This window comes from Chroicocephalus ridibundus, chromosome 2 (genome assembly GCF_963924245.1).
Source record: "Chroicocephalus ridibundus chromosome 2, bChrRid1.1, whole genome shotgun sequence".
Classification (NCBI taxonomy): Eukaryota; Metazoa; Chordata; class Aves; order Charadriiformes; family Laridae; genus Chroicocephalus; species Chroicocephalus ridibundus.
The window spans coordinates 3,851,203-3,878,414 of NC_086285.1; the positions used below are offsets into that span (position 1 = coordinate 3,851,203).

The 27,212-nt window shown below is 36.7% G+C and overlaps 1 protein-coding gene across 9 annotated transcripts in view; it reads right to left on the reverse strand.

Annotated features, from left to right (window-relative positions):
- Positions 1-336: 336 nt before the first annotated feature.
- NKTR (natural killer cell triggering receptor) overlaps positions 337-27,212 on the reverse strand; it is a 42,241-nt gene continuing 15,365 nt past the window's right edge. For 2 of the 9 annotated variants that reach the window (XM_063324290.1, XM_063324292.1), the window contains exons 7-17: positions 18,924-18,953; positions 17,905-18,050; positions 16,416-16,638; positions 15,688-15,843; positions 14,596-14,683; positions 11,664-11,809; positions 7,711-10,653; positions 7,379-7,474; positions 6,995-7,054; positions 6,278-6,376; positions 1,665-4,597 (exon numbers count right to left, since the gene is read on the reverse strand). In XM_063324290.1, the coding sequence (XP_063180360.1) occupies positions 4,519-4,597; positions 6,278-6,376; positions 6,995-7,054; positions 7,379-7,474; positions 7,711-10,653; positions 11,664-11,809; positions 14,596-14,683; positions 15,688-15,843; positions 16,416-16,638; positions 17,905-18,050; positions 18,924-18,953 (4,066 nt within the window). In that variant the 3' untranslated portion in view covers positions 1,665-4,518. Of the gene's footprint in view, positions 1,182-1,663; positions 4,598-6,277; positions 6,377-6,994; positions 7,055-7,378; positions 7,475-7,710; positions 10,654-11,663; positions 11,810-14,595; positions 14,684-15,687; positions 15,844-16,415; positions 16,639-17,904; positions 18,051-18,923; positions 18,954-21,530; positions 21,549-27,212 lie in introns of those variants that run through there. The other 7 variants (XR_010069768.1, XM_063324298.1, XM_063324295.1 and 4 more) reach the window with 7 other exon arrangements.

A 27,212-nucleotide genomic window follows, 5' to 3' on the forward strand; every position in this document is an offset into this window, starting at 1 on the left:
CAGCAGAAATCTCAATTAATATCAAATTAACGCCCACCCCCTCTCTGTGCGTCCACTTTGACTCTGAAATATTACCTTCATTAAACACAAAGCCACCCCAAACCTGACACAGACCGTCTGATTTCACGATCCTGTTTCCTTCAGCGCAGTTACACTGGCATTATTAAATTCAAGACTGGGTCCCTTTAATTGTTTAAATATATATTTTTTTTAAACTGTTTTAAGTTACGACAGTAATTTTAAAATTTTTAAAGCATTTTAAAACCAGGTGGAAAATCATTACTGTTTCACAAGCATATAAAAAACGACAAAAAAAAATTATTTATATGGCTGTTAAGTAGGGGTGGAGCACGCGAAGCTTTATCTCCTCATGATTTAAATCCCAGGCAGCGTTCCGTTTGGAAACGACACCAGATGGATTCCAGAGTGCAGCTCAAGGTCATCTAAATACTGCGTTCTGCTCCAAACTGTAAAGCACGATCCTCGCGAACCGCACAAAGCCATCCACAGAAATTTAATACCCTGGCAGCGACTTGGGGATCTTCCGAGAGAGCACTTCCAACGCTTCTCACCCGCGAGCGCGAGGACACAAATAGCCCTTGTTTAAAGGTGATACAGTAGGAAGGAAACCTCTGGCAGGTCGTTATCATAGGAAAAACGCGTTTATGCTCTTGCTTTGTAAATACGTGCTTTATAAGAACTAGCTGGTTGACGGCCAGATGGCTCATTTAATATCGCCTTATTCCAGCCAAGTCACTCACCTGCAGCTGGAGACGGAAAGCTTGTTCCGACAGAGCTGCACCACGATATTCTGTGTCACTGCATCATCTACAGCCAAAACAACCTCGGACACACAGACCCTATTTACAATTCTCCTGCTTTTTTAGTTTGTTGGGGTTTTTTTGTTTGTTTCTTTTTTTTTTTTTAATAAAACCACTTATACTTGAGTAATAATTCCCCTACATTGCAGGATTAAAGACTTATTTTAGTAGAAAAAAATGTCACTACTGAGTAATAGATAAGCGGGCGCCAGCCACGCTATTTTTACCCCTGCGTGCCTCCTGCCTTCTCCCTGCGCTCCCGCCTGCTCAAGGGGACGGCTCGACCTCTACGGCAGCGGGTCCGCAGCACCTGAGAGCAGCCTTGTCACTCTGAGGTTTCACTTCTGCACTGAATGTGGCCTTTTAAGCACAAAAAAAAAAAAAAAAAGAGACATTAGGCAGTTAAACGGAAGGTTGTCTTCCTTGTTAAAGAGTTAGTATAGAGACTGTTTTACAGTACAGCGCAGCACAGAGGTTGTCCAACATTTCTTGGACTCATTTTTGCCTGCTGTCTTTGATGTAGCCATTCACCCTTCCCCTATAGTTTTTTTTTACACCTTTCATCACTATAGCTCCTAGCACCTGGCATTCCTACTTCTTCTTCTGCCTCTTCCCCCTCCAAGGCACTGCTCCGAAGTTTGGGAAATGGTAGTTTAACCAGATCATGCTAAAGACTAAACCAAACAATAAGGAAATACTTCCACTTGTCCTTTTTACCTTAGACCAAGGCAATTAGCCTTTCCACCAGGACAGAGCCAGGATTTTCCAATGAAATCCAGTTTTTCAGGAACAGAAGGTCTCAAAGACTAATGGATTAGTCCGCTGAGCCATTACATCTGCTGACTCGAGCTAATACCACGTTTCCAATATGCTGCGGAAATGATGTGGGAACGTGTATTCGGGAAAGCATATTTAGCAGAGTAGTTGAACTCGGCACATTTAGAGATTTCCGCGTAGATCTGTTAAGTGTATCTTTTCACAAACCTTTTCTGTATCTTGAGGAAATGGCGAGACCTCAAATCACTGGAAAATTTCAAAATATTTGTTCCTCCAACGACCATTATGTAAACCCAGGAGAGAGGCTTGGTGAGGAATCACTCTCTGTGTAGGTCAGGAAAAGGAAAAGCAACTTGTAGGGAGTCTTGCAAAGGGCAAAAGTGGACACAGAAATTGAAGTGTATTTTTAATTTTCCTGCCCGTTTCCCCTCAAGTAGCAACTGATTTTTCCAGGCGTAGAGAAAAACAGCATCTGCAGATATGTACAAAAGTTTATTTTACAAACAGCAACTACCTTTGCATAACAAAATTGCAAAAACATAGATCAACGTTAGAAAAACCAGCTCAGGGGTACATTTATCATCTGAAGCACAATTTAACAGAATTCACCAAGTAAAAATACTCCCCTTCCTCACATCCCTCCCCAACCACCTACCAGATGGAATTTCTTCCTAAAGCTTTAATTCAAGATATGAAATAGACAGCGGTGACGTTGCAGTAATTTTGGACATCTGCAATTAATTGATTGACTGTATTTTTATTACCTTTCCCTGGCCTTAAAAATAAAAAGTCAGCTCAGATCTGAAATATGACAAAGTCTGATTTTGGAGTAATTTTTTCCTCTAAGAAGCATTGAATGTCCACGTTCATACGTGTGTATTTCGTTACACCACTAACCCACTAGTTCTTTTTTCTCAGTAAGGCAAGAAACAAGTTACTTTTGTACTGGAAACTATGAAATGGCAACAAACATAACCTTGAGTTTGCAATTAAATATTTGTTCAGAGCTCTGAAACGGCTGCTACTCTGTTAGAAACGTGCCTGTAAATGTGTACGGACTTGAGTAATAAATGTACTTTTAAAAAGCATAAGAAGCTTACAAAATATTGATTCGAAAGGATTACGTGCACACGCTTTCATTGAACTACAAGAGTCAGAAAGGTGTAAATCCAGAATTTTGGGTTCTAGAAAGTGAAAAGCCTGCGACAAATTCAGTTTTAGGAACCTGTGTACAAATGCCTTATTCAGCTGTTCACGAACAGAAACGGAGGGCATCGTTACAGTCTTCAAACTTCACTTTGAACTTCCTTTTCATGTTTCAGAAATGTACCAAAAAGCTAATTTTGAATAGCTTAATTCAATCAAAAGAGACAGTAGGAACTGACGCCTAAGCAAGAAATTACCACTTTTCATTTTCAAAGCTGCTGGGTCCTGATGAGATTTAAAAAAAAAGTCATTTTCAATATTTGAAAACATTTGAGAAAATGAAAGCATCTCAAGATATTACAGAGAGTCAGTAATGAAAACTATTATGATACACCAGTATTCATTAGCTCTAATAAAGCTACATTAGTCTGGTTTTTTCACTACAGACCCCACTTTTCAGGTTACGTTATGCCATTAGAAAAACCCCTGTTTCTTAGTACTCAACTTTCTAAACGCTGAAAAACTTTACAAATCATTGTAAATCAACTCAATCAGAATATTGCAAAAATTACTCAATGCTCTTCAGTTTAAGTCTATGGGTTTTTTGCAAACCGTTTACCTGTAACATGGAGTCATTTTTGGTACTAAACTTTACTTTTAAAGTATTGTCGGTGCTTCTTATCAGGCAAACAAGTATTTTTGTAGTCATATCGCTTTAACAATATATAGTTCGATATCTGCAATATCAATATCTGATATTCCCTATGGCAAATGGGGTACATCTACAGACAGCTGATAAAGGAACCATTATGGTTTAATCAAAAAAAAAATATCATCACCTAAGTTTTTTTTAAAAAGTGTTTTGGACAAACTCATGATATACAGAACAGTTTACAACATTCAACTTCAAAATGTGGTGAAGTGTGCCAAGCGCTGTAATATGAATTGAAATGAAATTCAGAAAGTGTTTAGAAACACTTTTTTCTTTTTTTTTAGACTCTTAAGAACTTTGCTGCTTATCACAAAATTCACTTTAAACATAAAAGTTTAGACAAGTTGGATATTAAGACCCAAACTCATTTCATCACACTTTTGCTCACGGCTTGTCAGTTTGACGATTCCCATTGTGGATAATCTCACCCTTTTCGGCAGAGTTCGGCAAGATCACAGTATGGGAAGGATTAAGACAGAGCGGCAGTCTTTGTTTGCATCACCGAGATGTTGTGTATATGCCATATATAATGCGATAACCAACAAACGAGATGGCATGGAACCCATCTTCCAACATTAAAAAAAAAAGCATTTTAATAAACTAGAAACATCAGCCTTTGTAAGAAGTTTTCTTCACAGTTTTATACTTGCTAGCACATATTTAATAGTAACAGGCAGAAAGCCCCAAGGTGTTTATAAACGTACTTGAAGACAGTACTGATTGCTGCATCCAGAAAAGCGGTGGCAGCAAATTCACCGAAGTGTCATTCATGGCTTGGAGAATCCAATTCAAGGAAAGAAAACTGGTGGAGTTTTTTTTTCCTGTTTCGTAAAAGTAGCATTTGACATTAAAAAAACCCCACAAACCAGGGGAGTTGAGCTCAGTACTTCTCTCCATAAGGATACCGTCAAGAGAGTTCACTGCTAAATGGTAAAGTTTCAGCTAACTCCATAAACACCCTTCAACTTCACTTGTGACACTGTCAAAACAGTTGTGTTTTTTTTTTTAACATAACACTGAAAAAAATTACTAAATGCAGTTTCCGTCGTCAAAGAAACACTTTCAGCTGTATCTGCTGCTTTCACTGGGACTTCGATTGTTAGAGTAACTGCGATCGCTTTCACTGTCAGAGCCATAAGATCTACAAAGAAAAGATTAAAATGCCTCAAAATTGTATTTTGAGCTTCAAATTCAAAATTGCATCAACATGAAAAAATTGTCAAGACAGACACACACGAGACAAGAAGAAAACACACAAGTCTTTTACAGGATCATATTTCATATAACTGAAGTATTCATTAAGGGACATGCAAAATTAAAATAATCACTAACTTTACATGATGAAAACCCCTGTGTAACTCAAGTCAAACTGTGTTTGTAACTGCAACATTTCTTTCTCCAATACAGCTAAATCACCCACAGATACTTCTTTTGCAAATACCAATAGCTGACTGAGAAATATATTCTAACAAAAATCATTTTATATTGCAAGTGTTTCTCAACTAAGATAATTTAACAAATCCTTGCTTTATATATTGCAGTTTTTCATTTGAAGAAGGGTCTTAAGGCCCCGTAACACCACCAGGAGTGCATGAGCGTCTGCAGAGTGGAAGTTGTAGATTAAAAAGTTTTGGCTTATCCAGAAGAATTCCAAGCTCAGCACCTGGCTGAACATCAAGATAGAGTCCAGATGGTTTCAGACAAGCCACAGAATATATTCAAATCACACAGAATAAACTTCCACTAGAGATTTTCTAGCCTTGTGCCTGGAAGGAAAGCTCTCTAAATGAAAGATGAGCCAATCATAATCCAACACTCTTTCTCTGAAGCTTCCCAACATCCTAAACCGATGATGTTTCTGTTTCCAGAGTCTCCATTAATGTCGTTAATTTCCCCTCAAACACAAGACCAAAATTGTCTTACTGTCAGAACTAGATGGGGAAATGCATGTGAGCAAAGTCTGGTAAGAGTTGGTACAAAGTTGTGAAAAAACGGTAAGGGGACAGCAGAGGATGAAAATTTACAGCAGTCTTTGGGATCGGCCTAATTTAGCACTGACTAAGATAGGACATTTTAATAGGTACAAAAAGAATCATCACTGATATTAAAAAAAAAAAATAAAATATCTATTTCTATCTCCATCCTGTTCCACTTCTGATCTTTGTGAAATGTGCTCACTTACACCTATATAATTCCCCTGGTCTAAGTACAATAAAATTTATCCTAAATTCATCAGAATCTCACTGGATTTGCAAGCAAAATGTTCTTTCAAAATATGTTCTATGAAGTTAAAAATTACTTCTGGCTAGCACTGCATTTTTTAATTTCCCTTCCAGATTTTTTTTTTTTTAAATCCATCTTTGCAGTTTAACCAAAAAGAAATTACCGTCCAATGGAATACTTTGCACACCAGGAAGCTTTTAATCCGTAACAGGGCACTTGGTTTAAACCTTGAGAGCTAGTTCACTGTAGTTTCAAGAAACATTTGAAATTATTAAAAAAACCCAGACACGCTTATTTTGAATGCATACATACAATGAACTGGAGTCTTCTCAAATCTTTCTGGGGTTTCTAGAGAGAGTTTTCTGGGGAAACTCTGGTTTCTTCCCCATTCTCAAATTTAGTATGTCAGAAATTCCGACTTCCTTACTCACACACTTGCTCTAATTTTAATTGTTTTTAATTACTATTTTTAGTAACAACGTATTTTTTATATTACGTAGGGGAAAAAAATTAGTTTTCACAAAGATCGTTAAGTACGTATTTAGCAAATTCTTTTGCATAAATACAGCGTGTCAAAGCCACGCTAGCAAAACCATACCTGGATCGCCTATCGTAACTTCTGGATCTTCGGTAGCTGTCACTCCTTTTACTTCTACTTCGACTTCTGCTGTAGTAACTATCATACGTGTATGACCTACTTCAAAGGGAAAAGAAAGTCATTGTAAATCTACAATTTCTTGTCTAAAATGCTATTTATTTTAAAGGTATGTTTTAAAGGCATTTATATACAGAGATAAGTGGCTATACAGAAATTACTTCTGAAGGATGTGGCAAGCATCTTTCTACATTTTGTAAAATGTAGAATTTTTAGAAATGTAGAAAAGTTGAAATACAAGACGAAGTATCTTTGAAACAACAGTAAAAATCTCAGATTTATTAATCTAGAAAAGACTTAGTAAGCATTTAAAGTTTTGCGTTTTCTCTACAAATTGTAGATGCAGTAGAAATCTTGTTTGCTAGTAGTTCTGAAAACAAGTAACAAAGTGACTCCATTTATAACTCAGTTTTATTTTAACAATAAAGGGAAACGCGTTGACTATTGCTTATCTCCTATCACCACCTATAACTGTAATGCCAGGATGATTTGGTTATTTTCAAGCTTTTGAAAGCATCTCATGTTGATTTTACTTTGATTAAAATTGCTATCGTGATGTTGGATTTTTAAGTACCACAGATAAAGGAGTATTCTTACACGAAGATATTTTTTATAAGAAGTACATTTATTGCAGAGTTTGTTTAAAACTATAATCCATACCTGGATCGACTGTGATGACCATAAGAACTACTTCTGGATCTGCTTCTACTATAGGTTCGACTGGCAAAAGCAAAAACACAAAGACATTTTAAGTTAATCAGAAACAGAGGCTGAAGATAGTGGGGGGAGAGGGGGAGTGAAAGGAAAGGAACATGTTCTGCTCAGAACTCCTTACCCATACTGCAAAACATTAAACAAAATTATTTTTCAGTTACAGGAAATTTTGAAATCTGAGTATTCTAACTTGCACATTTCAAGCCAACACTTCAACTGCATAGCTAAGCACGTTCCCAACTCGCTCAGAGCCTGAAGCGTCAGACTGCTCTCCCTAATTTACTGGTTTTGTAACAGACCACAACACTATCTCCAGTTAGAGAAACTTACCTACGACTCTTGTAACTGTGGTAAGAACTACTTCGACTTCTTGACCGATCTCTACTATACCATCCCCTGCTTCGGCTTCTTGTATAGCTTCTTGACCTACAATCAACGAACAACTATGAAAAGCACAAAATAGAATATAACTGAAGAGAAGAGCAGCAGAAAACACAAAGCAAAGCATGATAAAGCTTTATCTTTTAAGATAAGTATTTATTCCACACTTGCTAAATGTGCTGTTTAAAAGTAAAACATGAGTTGAAAAAGAAAAACATGACTTAAGTATCAGAACTTTCAATTTAACACGGTAGGCTGTGGGAATGGCGCAAACTTCTTACCTGTATGAATATGTAGAACTTCGAGATCGACTTCTTGAGTGACTGTAAGACATGGACCTTGTTCTGTGTCTGGATTTAGATTCAGATTTACTTCGTGACCTGCTGAGACTCCTGGACGGGCTATTGTCATCTCTACTTGGAGATTCTTCCTCACTGGAACTTTCTTGGTTCCTTGGCCTTCGATTTAGCCGTGCTGTTTTTCTAACTTCATCAAACAGAGATCCAGGCCTTACTTTATTTTTAGCTTTTATTTCAATTCTTAAACCAGCTGGTTTAGGCTCTGGCACTGAAGCTACGTTCTTAACTTCTGCAGCAGTACTAACTGTTGCTGGCTGCAAGTTACCAACACCTTGCAAAGGCTTCCATTTATTATCTATCATATTGCTTTGTGTATTTTCAGTATTTTCACTTTTTAAACTACAGTCTTTAGCGCTAGACATGGCGACAGAGTTATTTTCTTGCCTTCCTGTTTCTTTTTCTTCTTTAATATTAATAAAGTCTATAATATTGTTTCCTAGTTTGACAGCCTCTTGTTCAGGGGTCTCAACCTGTAAATCTTTGTGTATACTAGCACTTAAAGCCTGAGGTTTAGCAGTGAGAATGACAGGAGACAAAATGTCCACATCCAGCTTCCCTGGTGAGTTACGATCTGGCGTACAAATCTCCATGTTGTCATCTGTCTGAATAACATCTTCCAATCCGTTCTGGTTACTTTCTTCAGCTTGTTTAACCTCATTCTTACAGGCAGTCACATTTATTCCTGAGTTTAAAATACCGGTTGAAGCATTTGTTTCAATGCCATCTTTATTAAGGTTGCTGCAATCCGGTGAGGTATCACATACCGAGTTTTTACCTAAAAGCTTTTCATCCGCACAAGGCTTTTCACCATTTCCCATTTTATCTTTGACTATTTCATCCTTCTCATGAACTTGCTTTTTCTCCTTTATGTCCCTGATAAGCTGCTTTTCTTCTTTATCATCCTTGGCAACCAGCTTTTCATTTATCTCCTCCTCATCTTCTTCACCAAACTCCAGGGGGGGCTGCCAATGAAACATTTCTTTTCTTCTCTGAACTTTGTGTTTCTTCTCCTTTTTCCCTTTGGATTTTTCTTTTGCTTTTTTGGAATGTGATTTTTTAAGAGTTTTTTTCAATCCGTGTTTGTGTTTTTTTGACTTTCCTCTAACGTTTGTTGAGCTAGAACAAGAACTCTCAGATTCAGAGGATGACAACTGTTTGCTTGTCTTCCAGGTACAATCAGAATCCAGAAAGCCTTCTGAAGAATTTGATTGCTTTTTTATCCTTTTGGTAACGCTAAGCTCTGTATCAGATCCTGACGTGGCCTCTCCTTCTTCTTTGCCAGAGGAGGGTCTGGAATCTCCCCTATTATGCCTTGCTTCTCCCCTTTCAGAATTTGATTCAGAGTCCCATTTACTACCCGAATAGGATTTTCGTTTAGCTTTTGCACCACCTCTAGGTTGCTCAGAGGATTTCTCCTTAGCTGCTTTCTTTTTAGCGTGATCAGAATCCCGCTCACACTTGGATTTCTCCTCCCCTCTCTCAGAACTTAAGCTATTTTTATCCTGTTTCTGAGTATCTCCTTCTAATTGAAAACGGCCTTCTTTTTCTTGGACTACTTTCACTTTGGCAGAACGCTCACTGTCAGTAGAGAAGTCTGAAGACGACAGACTGTCGCTCTCTTTCAACCCTTGAGAAGACTCATCGTAGTCTTTTGTACACTTATAAGGGAGAGTACTTTCAGAGCTCGTTTCTTGCCTCAGTTTAAGAGACCGAGCTTTTTGATCGCTTGATGCAGATTTTCTTTTGTTTCTGTGTCTATCATCATCACTAAGGGAATAGTAAGACGTTGACTCACTATAACCTGACCTGTCACTGCGGTATTTACTCAATGATGGTGATCTGCCAGAAGAACGAGACTTTGTCCTAGAGCTAGATGGACTTCTAGATCTTGTGTAAGATCTTGAGTATGACCTGCTTCGAGAGGACCTGCTTCTTGATCTTGGCCAACTATCTGAGCTTCTGTCACTACGGTATTTGGAATAACCGCTTCGATCGCTATCTGAACTCCTTTGTCGCTTACGATATGAGGAAGAAGTGTTAGCCTCTTTAATGACTACTAAATTGTAATTAGTTGGTGCAGGTATTAAATGGGTTGTTTTAGCTTTCATTTCCTGAATCCGCTCATAAGATGGCTTCCATGGTTTCTGTCCAGGTTTCCACCTTGAAGGCGGTGGACTATCACTTAAGGGTATAACAGGGAGGTTTTCTGGGACAACTGGTGGTATGACAACTTTGTCACTTGGGAGTATAACTGCTCTTACAGGCTCAGCAGTCTTGTTCAACTTGTTTTCATTTAATCGTGTTGAAATATTTCGTGGAGAATTGGAAACTGTCTTTTGGTGCCTAGCGTTAGAACTTGACCTTGACCTACTTCGAGAACGCGATGATTTAGAAGCTGATCTTGATCTAGAACTTCTTCGGGAATAAGATCTTGATTTAGACCTAGATCTAGATCTGGACCTGTAGTACGATCGAGTCCCTCTGCTTGATAATGTCGATGAGCTCTGGTCTTCCTTATCAGATTTCGACCAGTCTCTTCTGGATGAATGTCTGGAAGACAATGAAGAAGAACGAGATTTCCTCTCACGATCACAAGATGATTTCGTCCTCCTGGGGAAGGAATGAGAGGATTCTACATCCGATGAGGCTGATGTTTTCTTTTTCTTCGTTTGCTTGTGCTTCTTGAAATGCTTCTGCTTTTTAGATTTCTTTTTATGTTTCACCTTCTTTTTCTCTTTTCTGTGCTTTTTGTGATGGCTAGAATACCTTACAGTACTCAGATCAGAATAACCGTTATGGGACCAAGACCTTGATCTCCGGGATGCACTTCTTTCATCCCATCTGCTTGTACATGGGTCACTCAACCTAGAAAACAAACAAACGAGCCCCACACTAAGTGGAAATTCTTTAAAAACTTCAGGTAAATTAAGTATTTTCCCCATCTCCAGTGCAATTAATTAAGTTTCTAAAAAACTGAGATATTCCCCTCCCCTTATTAACAGACAATTGTGCTTTGACTGAGCTTCTTACACTCATTTTATTATCTGAAATTGCATTGCTATGAAGAGAGCTACTTCTCTGTAAGAAATGCATCAGCCAACACAAGAAGATTTTGCATATTGTAGAATCTGTGTGAAGAGACTAGATGTTTCAACTGCCCTAGTCCACAGGACTTTGACTTCTATAATTATAGGATTCTTAAACAACATTTACATACAAATTTTAAAACATCATCTTATTTAGTATTCTTTTAGCTGGTACACTGCAATACAGCAATAAACTGAATAGACTCAGTATATAAAAAGAACTATGAGTAATATTGACAATTATTCAATAACGACTACATATAATATTCTTCAGTTTTCCTTTTGAGGTGTATCTATCATGATTTGACAGAAGCTCATATTTAGTATTAATTCATCAGAAATTCTGGCGAGCTGACTGCCATCACGGAGTTTGCAATTGCAGAAAGAACATTATAACTAAAACACTAGGGAACTGGTAGATTCGATTGTCTTATTTGGTATCCAAAGAAACCACATAACCAAGTTTGAGGCTAAAGGAAATCTGACATGACTAGCTCTACGGAAAGCAACGGGAAACTGGACAGGTCAATTAATTATTTCTTAAATAAGCATCCGACATGGCACCATCAGAAACAACTCTTCTGACCCTCTGACACTTTTCAGCATGTGTTCTTCTAGTGTCACATTGAAAGTTTTCCACTTCTGATTTTTGGAATTTAAATGGAACATGTTAACCACGAAGATATTTACATTTTTTATTCAAACTTGAATGACACTGTGCATCTACACAATCTATTAAAGCTTGTGTAAAAAACCCAAGACATTTTAAATTTGTAGTAAGGATCTTACTTATCTCCTTTACTCCACTTTTCCCCACTAGGTGGTCTATATGTTCGTAATCTTTGCATTTCCTCTTTCCAGTGAGGAGGGGTCTCACTGCTCTCATCATCATCGGATTCAGAACACGATCGTGACCGAGGTGGGGTGTGATACCGCTACGAAAGTGAAGAAAGATAATTGCATAATATGTTTTGCTTTAAAAGAGACTGGATAATACAGAAAATATATGGTGCCTCTTACACAGATTTTGCATGCATCTTCATAACACAAAACAGACAACATCTATCCCACGTGCGAGACTAGATAACATAGCTAACCGTATCTTTTTGTACTCTGAGAGAATTTCACAAAGCTTGAGAGGGGCCAGCAGCTAACTCATTTTTTCAAAACGTAAAAGGAAGAATCAAGGACAAGGTCATGGTTTCCCTTTAAGTAACACCTTTTGGCATAACACAATTACTGCAGATAATCAACTGGTTTTTTTTCAGGATACTAAAGCACAGATGTTTCACTTCAGTTAGCAGACACTTAACTGCTTGTATAAGTAAAGACAAGCCCTATTTCAAGAACTACTGCCATTCAGCTCTTCAGAAATGGGAATCCAGTTAAAGACTTGTTCCAAGCAAAAAATTATGCTTAGGCACAGCATTTAAGTAGGCAATAAGAGCTACTTGTGCTGCAGAGAAAAAACTCCAATATTGCTAACTCGTTATTTTCCATTACGCAGCTGGATACACACTTAGGTAAATTCTGTGAAGAGATTAGATGCTCCTTGACTCAATAAAGAAAAACATCTGGATTTTACTCAATTATTTTGAGCCACAAGCAATGTGTGTAAAAAAAGAAGTATATATTAAGCCCCAGAATAAAGGCAGAAAGATGTATGTATTGGTTTATTCAGTTAATGACAGGCAAAGTCTTTAAGACATCCTGTTTATATAGAAAACAAACAAACAAAAAGATAACCTGCCATGAAGATTTGGAGCTTCCCTTTGAGCTGAAGCAATGACTACTTAAAAAAAAAAAAAAGGTTTTACAGATGAATGGCATATAATAGGTTGTGAAGGTTTCTTGGACCTCCCTAATTCTCTCATATTATACTCAGGAATCTCTCAGAACCTAAGAGGACTCAAAACTACAAACAAGTCTCTTGAAAAACAGCAAACAGTTTCACCCTTGATAGAAACCGTGGCTAATCAGACTACTGGAGACAGCAGAAAAATGCGTTTCTCCAACTAATTGATAGCCCTAAGTTATTTCTTGTATTACTGATTTTTATTCTTAATTTTGCCAAGAGGGTGCCAAAATTATGAAAAACAAGACACAGACACCCAAATCTCTGGCAAAAACCAACTCCATTCAGCTTTAAGCTATTTTTCCAGAAGTCTTTGTTTACATAAGTATTTCAAAACATTCCATTTGAGAGGCTTCCGTCAGTGGATATCACAAGTGTCAAACACAAAGAAAAGCTGTCAGATGCAGCAAAGACAGCTATCAGATTTAATGTTAAGGCCGGCAAATAAGGGTTGGTTCTCAGACGAGGCTCAAACACTACAATACCTTGGTCTACACTTGGGCCATAAGCCGTTAATTTTGTGCCTTAAAATAATTGCATTGTAGGGATCAGTAGAAAAATACTTCTCAAATCTAGTGGCTATCATGTACGAAAAACATGCTCAGAGAAGTCTCAGTTAAGACCATTCTAACAAAAAATGTCTTCAGCTATACAGATGTATAAACTTTTATTTTATCAAAGACTTCCGCTTGCAAAAAAATTCGGTAGGACCGAGCCTTGGTTTGGTTTATGGTTACCCAAATGCCGCTGGCTAACTTGATCCAGGGAAACATTCTAAAGGGGAAGGATATGCTCAGTCATGGTACGCTACAATTTGAAATACACCCGAATCAAATGAACATTTACAAAAGCTTTTCTTACATTCTCCCTCTTCTACTTACTGAAAAACAACAGCGCAGCTGTGCAGTGGTTTGGGCCCTGTATTGTGAGTTACTAGACAAGACAAAAGAAAACTTTTGCTTGAGCGCAGCAGAACTAAGGCAAAAGTCTTCAGGATACCAAAGATTTGAAGTAGAAATGAAACCTGCATAAACAGTGGCAGTCTTCAGAGAGGAAAGTAGGGGAAAAAAAAAAAAAGACCGAGTCTGCGCATCTGTAAAAATGCTTCAGTACCCGCACTGTACAGAAGTAACTTCTTGCCCATGTAGTGTCACTTATGACATCACACAGACTTGATCTCAGCCAGGACAGCTCATGAAATCTGACAAACTACATGAAGTAGCTGAAAAAAGGAAACAAAAGATTGACTTAAAATGTCAAAAAGCAGAACAATGTAAGTGACTCTGCCAAAGTTGCCAACAAAGCTGTTGTTTCTCAGCAAGGTATGCACAACCATCAGAAGATGCAAATACCAGAACTCGGAGGACAGGCATTATACATCAGAAAGGGCTGTATACACCCCTGACACTGTAGAACAGCGTTGTCCACTGTCATGTGTTACAGTCCTGAGGCTTAACAGCAACAGCAAGGAAATGCAATGAGTGGAGAAGAGAAAAAGCTTCCGTCACTTCTCATTACTTTAGATTTCATGGCTCACGTGGGACAAATCTAGCTGAATTAATTTCAATCGTTAAAAAGAAATAATTTTATTCTTATGTTTGAAGACTTCTCGTAGCTGAGGAGTAAGCATTTGTTTTCCCAAACAACCTTTAGGTAAAAGGACAGCAAGGATGGGAAAAAAGCGATATAAAATGAACTACCTGACGACAATATTTCAGCCTTCTAAGCTAGAACCTACAACATTCAACAATAGTTAAAGCGTCACACAAAGCCTCCAAGGAAATTCAAAGCTCAAGGTCAGAGAAGATACTCTGTGTGACAGAAAAATAAAAATAAAAAACAAAGAAAAAAGTAATTGTCACATACTATTGTGCCCCGTCCTTTAATTTTTCGTCCAGATTTAGAGACTGATGGTTTCTGATCAGTCAGAACTGGCGTAGCATCAAGAAGCTTCCTACATAAATTAATAAAATATGAGCTTACATGGAAAGAAAAAAAATTAAACTAATTTTAAGTTAATCGTGCAAAACATTCACCTTATTAATTTACTTTGAGATGGCAGAACCAAGAATTCAGTGAATTATCCAAGAAATAAAGGAAGACACACACACCAAAGAAAAGCAAATCAACATATATTTGTTCTCAACCAAACACGTAGCCTATCTGAGCTCTCTACGCATAAATAAACGCTTACAATGAACTTGCAAAGTACTCTGTTAAACTGGTGCATGACTTCTCTAGTACATGGCTTTTCTAAAGAGGTCAACTTGTGTTTGGTGCCCAAATCATGACGACAACATGGGCAGAAGATTTTCAGGATGTCAGCAATTACACAACAATGTCTTAGCGTAGGGAACGGCAGTTCACAATAGTCCACAGACTCTAAAGCATTGCTTCTCTCCTAAGCAACAAGACGTAATTCAGCATTCCTTCTTACAGTTACTGAAAGTAGCTTGTGAACTCATTACTTCCTTTGAATCAAAAGGAGAGTCATTTTCTCTTATTCTTGAAATCACAGACAGGTCATAAAGTTCTGGCTGAGTGATTTTGAACCAAAGTTTCTTCTTTAGTCTAAGATGAAAAATCAACTCTCCCAATCAAGTCTACCTTATTTGCCAAATATTGCCAAATATTTGCTGTGGTTTACATTGCAAAGTTGCTCTTGGAATTATTCACTCTTTCTTGTTTTTGTCAGCATCTGCAATGAAGTTTAAGGTCGTAACATGCACGATCCTTAAGGACCAATGAAACTAACTCATTAAGTTTCGCTGAAAAACCCTCACACAGGTTGTAAGGAATATTACAAAGAAAACTGCAAAAAGGGCAATTAAATTATCTCATTTAGAAATTCTGATAGTACAGCCATCATTTGCTATCATAGTAACATGATGTTAGTGAGGAAATTTTATGCATAGTTTCCACCATGTCAACGTAATAAGAAAGCTCAACGATTCTTACGGTTCAGGTTCTACGCTGACAACAGGCACATCTCTTCTTAGCAAAAATCTGTTTTCAGGCACTGGGGGAATTTCTTCAGGACGTACCACCGGTTTGTCCCTCTTTGTGCTAACATCGGCAGCTTTTTCTGTTATATCACTCTTGTCAGAAAGGCTGCTATGGGGAAAAGCAAGTTGATAAATAAAAATTAACTGCGAATTCATAAACAGTGCTTTTCAAAGCGAATTCCAAAACAAGCCCACATAACGCAGTGATCTTTAGGATGGCTCAAAACCCAGAAATGTTTCACTAACAATCCATTTTAGGCTAAAGAAAGGATGGTGCACAATTATTGGAAAGAATTTTAATTAATTTTGCTTTTAATTTGCCATTTTTCATTAAATATTTTTAAAATATAACCAAATAGAAAGCAAATATCTCTTGATTGCCTGTCTCACTATAATATAGGCATAGTGAATCCTAAATTCTTTAATGTGCTGAGACTTACTTCAAAGTTGCTTTAGCTTTTATCTACAAAAATGTTAAACTGTTTCATAGAAGCTACCCAACAAGCTCAGCTTTTTCTTGTTTGATTGGTTTTGTTTGTTTATATATATATAAAAAAAATCAACCATCAAAACCCAAACTGAAATAAAATCATTTCCATATTCATTGCTTGAGTACTCCATAAAAACAAAGCTGAATTTCTCAGACTTCTCTGAAATTCTTAAATTTAAGAGACTAGTCACCGTCTTTGGTTTGAGGTTCGCTTGCACCTTGGATCCTCCTTCTTTCTCTCTTCCTTTCTTCGTTTTCTCGATTGTTTGGTTTTAGTTCTTCTTTTACGCTTCCTCCTTCTGCTTCTTTCATTTTCAGCTTCACTGTCAGATGAAGTTTCTGAAGAGCTTGATGCACTGGAGGAGGAGTCTGAAGCTTCTGAGTCAGAACATACTTTCTTCTTCTTCTCCAAAGCTTAAAATAGACATTTTATATTTACAGTGTGTTTATATGCATGTATGTTTATTGTGTATGTATACAGCACAAAATACACAATTTCATACACGTATAAATACACACACTCTGCTCCAGAAGAGCTTTGTGATAAACCATGAATTTTTTTCATAATTAATTACATTAAAGTACAATAATAAAGAGTCATATAATTGTGTCCAGTCTAAACCCATAACAACAAAATGCTACAAATACTTTCCAACAAAGACTGTTGTACAAAACCGTCTTCAGTTGCCATGAAGCGAACTGGAAGAACTTCCATGAACAACTTCCACCATATAAGACAACGTAAGAATGTTTTGGCTCTGCATTGATAAGTCACACACAGTAACTGTGTAACTGAAGTTGAACATTCACTTGTGCCAAGCCAATATAAAGAAAGGCTGAGAAATAAGTATAACTTTAATAAGGAGGGTTACCCCCCTTTTCTCCTTTGAAGATGTATTTTAGGTTATAACACTGAATTCCCACCATTGGGTTAGAACAGAATACACAAATAAGCAAAGACCATTTATAGTTTAAAAAAAAAATAATTTCTTTAGAAAGCAATGGACATGTTATAAAACAAAGTTTAAGAAAGAATTAGTCGCAGCTGCAGTTGTATATTTTTTATTTCTAAAACTTTGTCATTCTCTCCTTTCTGCATCCTCATACTTTTACATTTTCTATCCTCTTGACTTTCTCTAAAGGACATAAATAACCACATTATCCTTAAGGAAAGTCAAAAGTGGAGTAGAAAATTCGAACTTATAACACTCTACTACTTTACAGCGACTGTCTAAACATATATTTAAGATCATTTGTTTCCCATGAATTCTCAGGAAAAGGCAAATTATGTTGACTACATACACTGCATATATTAACAATACATGATCTTAAAATAAAGCTTTGGAAACAGCACAAAATTCAACTTCAAGAAAAGCTTGTGCTTGCATCTCCATCTTTTAAAGTCAGAAAAATAAGCTGTAATTACTTTTTGAGTATGTCACATTAACCTCAAACATTAAGGAGAATTGGAGGCAGGCACACATTTTCCAAGGCGTAAAGCTCTAGGTCAGGTTAGGTTTGCTGTGCCTTCCTCACCTACACCAAGCTTTAAGTTTTAAAGGCTTGCAGGAATTAAGATTCTAGAGATTTACCATAATGATTTTTCAACCTTGGAGTAATTTTTATATTCTCTGAAAGCCATGTCAACTTTTAATTAACTTCAGTCATATGTATGCTTACCATCTTTTGCTGATTTTGTAACAAGCACCCCACAGTCAATAACTCGTACGTCGGCATAGGGCCTACTTGCAGTATCAGTTTTCAGATTTTCTATTTGCTCTATTACTTCAAAACCAGAAATAACCAGTCCAAAGACAACGTGTACGCTGCAGAAATAAAATATTTGGAAAGTACGAACATTTATATATTGCTGTAATTATCTTCCAATGAATTTCAGATTTAAAAAGTCATTCCGCAATAGAAACATTCAGCTTCATTGCCATTATCTGTCTCTTAAAATGTCTTAAACTTAAATAAGATTCTTATTACTTTTACATTTACAAGAGTGCTAAGATTCCATGCAACGTGGAACGGAGGTCCACTCCAGTTCAATTTGAAAGAAATACTTGATGTCATTCTACTCTCTTCTACTCGGGCAGGGCAAACAGATCATTATTTCTAATCCATCCTTCTATTTTGAAATTTTGCGCAATAGAGAGATCCATAAATGAAGATGACCAAGTGCAGTTTTCCCTACAGAAGAAGCATTTATAGGTGTATACAAACTTAGCATACAAGTTCCCACTGGCACTGTGGGGACAGTTATAATTAAGAAATCGCCGGTTTTGTTCTACCACATACCACGTTTCTTTGTCCTCCTTCCATTTGCCCCATAACTGATACTTCCAGGAACTAATTTTTATAGGGGATAAAAACACCCCACAAAAAAGGGTATTATCGAATACATTAAACTTGACATTTCAAAGCACTGATTTATGGACTGAGGGCAGCAACCAGTTTTTAAAGAAATGAATGTTAAGATTTAGGGTCTTACAAGTTTTTGGTCAGCTTTAGGAAATAAGTTGCAACTTGAAATTTTTATAGAGCAGAAACTTTTGTTTTCCATCTTGTTCTATTGTATAATTTTTCACAGAATTAAGAATTTGCTTCCCCATTGTCGTCTACTTTCAATACAACATGTGAAGACTTACAACCTTCAAATTTTAGTCATCATTGGAAAAACTATAAAGGATTCTTACCCATCGAGATGAGGAGCGGGTTTCGTTGTTCTGTTTGACAAACAGCAAGATGGTAGGATGGTAAAAAAAAATAAAAGTCAGGGATTCAGATGAAGTAAAAGAGGAGAATGGCACAGAAAAAAAAAAAGAGATGAAGGTAAGACAAAAAAATAGTGAAAAAATCCAGTTACATACATGGAATTTAAAAAACTTTACAGATTATACACACAGGCTTTTTTAAACTTTTACATGAAATTTGTTTGAAGTTTAGCTAATTGTGCATACTTGAAAGCTGTACCAAGTATCATTTTATGCATGCAATAAACAATCTTCAAATAAGTGTCTTTAAATACACATTCAAATATAACTCACTAACATTTTTAATCGCAGAGAAGATACAATTTGGCAATAAATACTGGATAACTAATGGAATGTAAACATTTCTGAAATTGTTAGGTAATTACACTACAAGGTTACTTTAAAGTCAGTTTATTTAAAAAAAAAAAAAAGAAGAGTTACAGTATGTGATAGATTCTTTGCTTCCCCCCCGCTACTTTTTTTTTTTACTTTTCATTTATTTAATCAGCTTTATGACTCAGAATACAAAGCAACACTTCTATCTTTAACCATCAAGACTACAGCACTTCAGCTCAGAAGCTCACAGGCTTCCCAACAGCAGCAGCAGCACAATAAAGCAGACGTTATATACTACCCTACAGCTTACTCCGGGGATAAATGCAGAATTCCTCCCTATTTTTCAGCATCCCACGTTTACCTGTTTCTAGCCTGAAGGAGAAACGCCAGTGCCTTACGTTTTGTACGCTATCCTAAAAGGCATTTGGAGTCACACCAAATTTCTGAGTTGGCTTCATATTGGAATATTCAAGGCTGCACGTATATAATTACATGTTAAGATTCATCTTGTTGATGATAATGCCATGACCTGATCTCTCTATATCCTTTTCCAAAAAATAAAGGCAATTACTTCTACAAGTAAGCCTGCACAATGTTGCAAAGGAACCTTGCTACACGGACAAATTCAGTAAGGAACATCAGAACTTGCATTAATCTTGTATATTGGGGAAGAAAAAAAAAAAATACATAAGATAATTTGCATCTGAAGTTATTTTAACATTTGAAAACATTCTTCTCTCCTCCCCAGGCACTATTTTGCCTTTCTAGCCTACTTCCAATTAACTCCCCTCTCTCAAAATAAATAATCACAGATGCTTTTTCTAAATTTACAGTAACAGAGATGTGGCACAATGAAGTCAGTTTTTCACTGCTATAATAAAATACTACTTTTTAAGCACATATCCTCACTCGAGTTTTGAACTATTAGGTCACAAACCCTTCCAGTGCTGGAATGCATGCCAAAAGATGGAACAATGAATCAAGAGTGTTTACACTCTTCATTTTTTTTAAGCTCCAAATGCCAACCAGACTAAATAATACAGAAAACTTCTTTGATTTAACACAAGGAAAGAAATGCTATCAAGATGACATTTAATTTCTCAATAGTAAGGGGTGTCTTTTGTTTGTCCCTTCCGAATATAGCACATTGCTACGAACAAAAATTCTTACAGCTTTTGAAGTTCTTTAAGCAAAAGTTAACTGCATTAACAACCTGCTGTTAAGTAAACACTTTAAGTGGGCTTAATTATAAAGCTGATTTAAAGTAGTGAAAAAGCAGAAGTGGGTTACTTCAATGAAACCAGTAATAAAGGAGACTTGGTGCTTAGAATTAGTTAGAAACAGCAACAGGTTCCAACGCACTCGATGAGTGCTGTAGTCCTGTGCTCCTGCCATGCTGCAGCAGCACGTGAAGACCAATTAAGCAAATTACCTAAGCACATACTTTCTTTAGACTAGTCCTCAATAAGCAAAGAGAGGGATAGTTGGTACATTAAAACCCACGTAGAGGTTTCTTCCATTACAGTGGCAATTTGATAGATAAAATGGGTAGGATTTTTCCTCACTTACTCCTTCATGAAGTGAAGACACAAGGAAAAGCACCATCAAAAAAACACCCCAAACTTTTCAGACGCACAGTAAGGAGTTGGGCGATTTAAAACTTCCTATGGGAAGCAGAAACCCAGCTCCTCATTGTACTTTTGAAAGTTTTCTCATCTCAATGCCAGGGTTGTAACATGACATTTATTCTGCAAATGGGCACTTTAAAAAACGACTTCAAAGTTTTCTGCACATGTCCTGCCTTTCAATCCTTGAAAATTTGCTCTGGCTTCCAAACTTCATCAGGAGAAAACATACTTACTGCCTTTGCACTATAGGAACCCAGAAAATAATATTTTATTAAAGCATTTTTATATATAACTTTTATAATTTAAAACATTCAATATCTGCCTTATAGCGTATATTATTATCCAAATTATTTACAGAAGGAAAAATACCTTTCTTCACTCAAGTTTAAAGTAAACTGGTTTAAGTCACTGCTGAAGAGAAAAGCATCTTTTTGATAAAAGCATGTTATCACCCACCCCCCCCCCCCGAGAACCTCAGTCCTAACAAAGGATTCAATGCACATAACAATATGATCAGAAAAACAAGAAAGATAAAAACAGAATAAAGAAAAGGAAAGGACACAGCCTTAGAGGAATGAGACATTACCTTTGGAGCGCACGATGTAACACTGTTTCTGTAAATTTTACACAAAAATGGCAGAAATAAATTGTAATACATTTTCAGACAAAACTGAGTCTATGTTTTATTAAATACAAGTTTAAAATTAATATTCATCAAGTTGTATGCAGAACAAGGATGCCTAAAAGAGGGCTCTAAATTTTCTTTAGAATACAAGGTACTTTGAAAACTACAGTAAGTTCTCCTTAAAAACAAAAAGAAACCTACAGGCATAACCTGCTTGTATACACTATTACAAAGATAAATGGTTAGAAAAGAGAATCCTCCCGCTCCCCTCTACGTCTCAATCCAGCAAAAATGTTAGAACACATGCACAACTTTAAGCAGATGAATAACTGATTTCAATGGGTTTATTCACATGCTTGCAGTTATATAGGTGTTCAAATGCTCTGTTGAACCCCGTCCTAAGTATATACTTCACAGGATGGCACACCATAGCTTAAAACGTTTTTTATTTACAAATGAAATGTGTTAAGTCAGTAAGTCTACAACTTCATACATTTCATAACTAGTGACATCTTCCTTGTATTATGAAGCTTTTCTAAAACTAAGAAAAATAGGTGTTTTCTCTAAATACGCATATTCCTGTTCGATTGCTTGTGTTCAGAATTATAGAAAAACACATTGCAGATGCAAAAAAAAGACAAAACACGTGCACCAGCTAACATCACACTTTTGCTCTCGTATAATTCTGAGCAGCAGCAATGTTTTAAATTGAGCTCATCCATATTTTTTTTCTCCCAAATAAACTATTACTTCTTATTTATGTCTGCTTAACTTGAGCAGTGAAATGACCTGTTTGTTACTTATTACACATAAAAGCATCCAGTGAATGCTCTCACTCGGGCCGTGCTTTTACACAAACTTTTGCTCAAACCAATGGGACCTGCTTGTGTGTAAGTGCACATATACCGCTTTTGCTCAAAGATAATGCAACATCAGCCCCTTTAATTTGAAAATTTTAGGTTTTTATATTACTGTCAGTTGTTCAAAAATTAGCTCAAAGGTATTTCATTCACAGTAAAAAAAAAAAATTAAGTGTTGATTAGAAAGATACCTGTTATGGGACACCAAAAAGACTTAAAAATGAACCACTTTAGTAAGTCAGTAACATTCAGAAACCATTTGTAAAATCAAAGCAAAGAAGTCCTCGTGATTTATTTTATCCTTCATTTAGGAAATCAAAGCAGTTAGTTTGTTTGGATTTAGTAACTAGGCACAGCACCACACATTATAAACACCTTTAAAATAAAAACAACTATTTAGTTTTGAGCAAGAAAGCAGAGCTTGAGAGACACATTAAGCCAACAATACCCTCAACATGGAAAAAAATTAATATAAATCTATCAGTAATAGCAAAACAGCCTCAAGTTTTAAATAGCTTTCGGACACAGGGGCAAGAACTCCAAGCATTTGAACTGATAAGGAACACAACCAAGGCCCGCTCTTTAAATTGTATGAAGGATATATTCCTCAGTAAACTACATGGCTAAATAACAAAGCAATAAGTTAATTACACAAAACTTCCCAACAACAACAAAGAGGCTGGTTACTTTTTTTGCCTCCTATTGTTTTATTTATGCTTCATCCTGCCCAGTTGTGTCTATTTTTCTAGTAAGTGTAGCTTGACAGATTTTGTATGACAATGGAAGCAAAGTTAAGCCCATGCAAGAATTTGCTGGATCAGGAGTCTCATTAGTTTTATATTGCTTTACTCTTTTTTATAGTACTTTATTTTGCATTGCAACTTTCCTTACTACAGGTTGGGTATGGCCACAGGCAGGATGGAGTTGCTCTAAAGAGACAAGATACCATTATCAGATCAGCTTGACTGAGAAGCAGAATAGATTGCTCAAGAAGAACATGACCCAAGAAGTAACACAGTCACTGAGCTGCAACATCCAGGAACAGGCTGACTATCTCCCTTCCCCCGGGCCCCCACCAACGCTAAATCAGGGACCTGAAGACACTAACTGTATTTGCATAATCCTCTAGATGCACTCCCCCAATAACTAATAATAGTAATAACAACCTTTTCAGCAGCAGTCCAAAACAGATATTGGAATATCTAGAAAAAGGAAGGTGATTCTAGAGTGGTTCCTTGTCAAGCTCTACCCCATCCTAGGGATTCCACATCGGAGTATCAACATGGAAACAGGACAATTAAAAGAAAATTAACACACTCAGGTGGCTCTAAAGTTATTCACAGAAAGGAAGCAAACTGATAGTGGTGTTATCTGAAAATGCAAATAGCTAATTTATAAACTGGTACCTTACAACTGTTCTCAACACAAGCCTTCAACAAAATGTTAGAACAGATCTCTGTGGGTATAGAAAATTGAAATTCCAGTATTTCAGAAATCTGAACAATATAAAGGGGTGGTCTCTGTATCCTTTCTGCTGGATTTCAACAACATGCGTTTCTCCAGACCAGGAAATGTTTCTTGGACACATCTGTGAATAGACTTGGCCTATTTAAAGCGCGCGTGCATGAAAACCAATCCTGTCTTATTCTCCTTTCAACCCAACTGTTACTCCTATTCAAGTAAGAAAAGAGATAAAAAGGGGAGAAAATTACTCAATGAGCATTAAACACAGCACTGCTGACACTATATATGTACACTTCTGACACTTTATTCTACTTTTGCTTTTTGCAGTGCTTTAATTTATGTTCATTCTTGTTACACTGGCCTCACTGGAGCTTCCTAACAATACTTACACTGTCTTTTCCATGCCCAGCTCTCTACTGTTGCTTATAAATGCTTCAAACTCATTCATGCCAGAGAAATTCCAGATGAATCAAAGAAAGCTGATGATACTTTAAGATTGCTCAGATGCTTGTTTACATTAAGATTAGCCTGGAGCTTCTATTTCAAGTAAAACTAACCGCTGTTGCTCAACTTTTAACAATTTTTAGGCACTGCATAGAATCTTGCTGTGACCAGTGTGTTGGTGCAGTCTGCCAAAGAGATATTTGCTGCCTAATTACTTTCTGTAAAGGCTAGTTACTTCAAATGACACTTTTCTGTGGTAAGCAGGGAAAGAGCTTCTGATGAGCAAGCAGAACTGTCATAGTCAGGATTCTGGCTATTACTTTAGCCCTACTTGGAGAAATACTAACATACAAGAAAATAGCTTATTTGCACTCCTTATCTGCCACATTACACATGTATGATAGAGCAATATAGAGTTTTCAACTCTGAAGTTAGTATAAAAAAAATGAAAACAACTAAGAAGTTCAGATGGAGATGAACTATTTCACTCTCTATAAATCTAATAAATAAAATGAAACATGTTCAAACTATTAAAAAAAAAATCTAAAGACTGCCTTTCACACAATTTTCAGGTTACACATTTGAAGAACATTTTTCCTAATGATAAACTACTGAATAACTGAGCATTCTTTTGAGTATAAGAAACACAATTTCAGCTTAAAGTATAACACTAAAGGAAACAAACATATTTTATTAAAGAAAAGCTGTATAGATGCACAGTACATTCCCTAAAGTAATCAGGCAAATGTCACCAAGCAAGACTAGCTGCTTTAATACATTGCACTTTAAAGTTAAGTCACAAACTGCCTAGATGAAGTCTTCAGTCGTTGTTTCCTACTTTGAATCTTGAAATTCAAACTCTCCATATTATGAAGCAGAAACCAAGTTCCACCATTAAAAAGCTATACAAAAAGGGAGATGGTTGAACTGTGTTTCACCACCCATCTTTGCCTATTCATAAACTGATTTACCCAACATGACCCTGACTTTGCAGCTGACGGTATATATACACACCTGCCTCTATGAGCAGCCTCAATGGTTTCTGTATGGATTCTAGAATTGCAGATATTCGTTCCCAGCATCAGCTGCAGTACTGGAGGCCAAAGGTGGGTTTCAGCTTAAACCCGTAAGCTTGGAATACAGTAAAGGCATCCACAAGCAAGCTAGGCATCTCAGCTGCTGGTCAGATCTAGGGAGAAAGCTCGATTACCAATGTATAGACATCTTCAGCTGCCCTACTGCATCCTGCCTGGAGTACATGGTGTCTTGCAGGTGCTACATCATATTTGCACACCCTGTCTTGGAGTTCCTGATGGTGTCTCAAACAGCATTAGCTGTCTGTGCATATGGTAAAATGAAAAAAAAGTCCTGGTCAAGAGGGTCACAGAAGTCTAGAACATTGAAACATGCTTTGAAGACTCAGAAGCCCACCTAAACCTCATCAGTTATACTGGAAGTTTACTCCTGGGCTGGATTTACTTGCCTGACTCTAGGGCAAGCTGGTGCCATTTAAGACACCGGAGGATGTCCAAGAAATCTGCATGGGGCAAGCGGGTAACAAATAAAACCTTCAGAACATCCACACCTTTCTCTCCCAGCAGCTGAAGGCCAGGCAGGACACCCCAGGACTCTTTAGATTCCTACAGGCAGCTGAGATGAATCTAGCTTATGTGGAGAGGATTACGTTTAGCTATCCTACTCTGCCTGAATTCCCACCAAACTAACACTTGCTCTTCACAGTGATTTTATGAAAAATCAGAATATTTGAAGAAAACTGCACGTTGCAAAATACTTCTGTATTTGATGAAAGTGCTCTTAAACACTGTTCATTGTATTGTCCCATGTAAATTACAATTTAGCATCTAACACATCCTTAGGTTGTTTTGGTGTGTGGGGAGAGAAAAGGTGTTTATGTCTGTGAAATCTAATTGAACAAGTAAGCTGAGTCTACTAAGCATAAGGGAAAGAACATGACTTCCGAATCAATGCAGGAGAGAAAAGAAACTTTAGAGCCCTCAAATGATAGCTTCTTGACTGATGTGACATCATTAAGTTTTCATGTATAGTGTTCAGATAAGCTTAAAAATGGAAAATTATGACATGAGAACCAAAAGATAAGCCAAAGTAGTAAAGAGTGAACTAGTGTCTTGCAGAGACCTTATTAAACCATAAGGGTTTTTTATATATATATATTTCATTCCATATTACTTTTTGTGTGTGTGTATATATATATATATATACACACACACACACACACACACATATTCAGATTTACTGTAAGGAAGCACAACAGTTAAATTTGGTTTGAAGGTAACAGAAAACAAGATGGGGGTTTTTTTTGGGTTCTTCCCCCCCCGAGTTTATCACTATGGAAAGTCAGAACAGTGGTAACTGTGAAAGACTTCCTCTTCGGTTCCTATTAATTTTCCATTTTTAGGGCATTCTTTAGGAATAAACCTAAAAATGTCTCTTATCTGAACTTCATTGTATCATACTGAAGATCTTTTTCAGGCAAAAGAAAAAAAAGAAAGATTCTTGAGGACAATTTACTCCTTTACTGAAGACAGTGAAGCGCCATTCATTCTTAACCCCCAAGAAAGATGGCAAAGAAAAAACAGTTTTTCTAGTTAAGTAACTACACTAAAATTTACTTTTGAACACACCAATGTTATTTCACAAAGTTCTTCTCAGCACAAGCCCAAAGCTATAATCCAGATCTTTCCAAATACAAACTGTTGAACATTAACAGAAAGCAATTTTTAAATGGGGGTCAACGGGAGAAATAGTCACATATAAATAAGCAAGTTTAAAGATAATAATACTGAACCTACAATACAGCTACTTTAACCAGAATACCCTGACATATCAGGTCTGA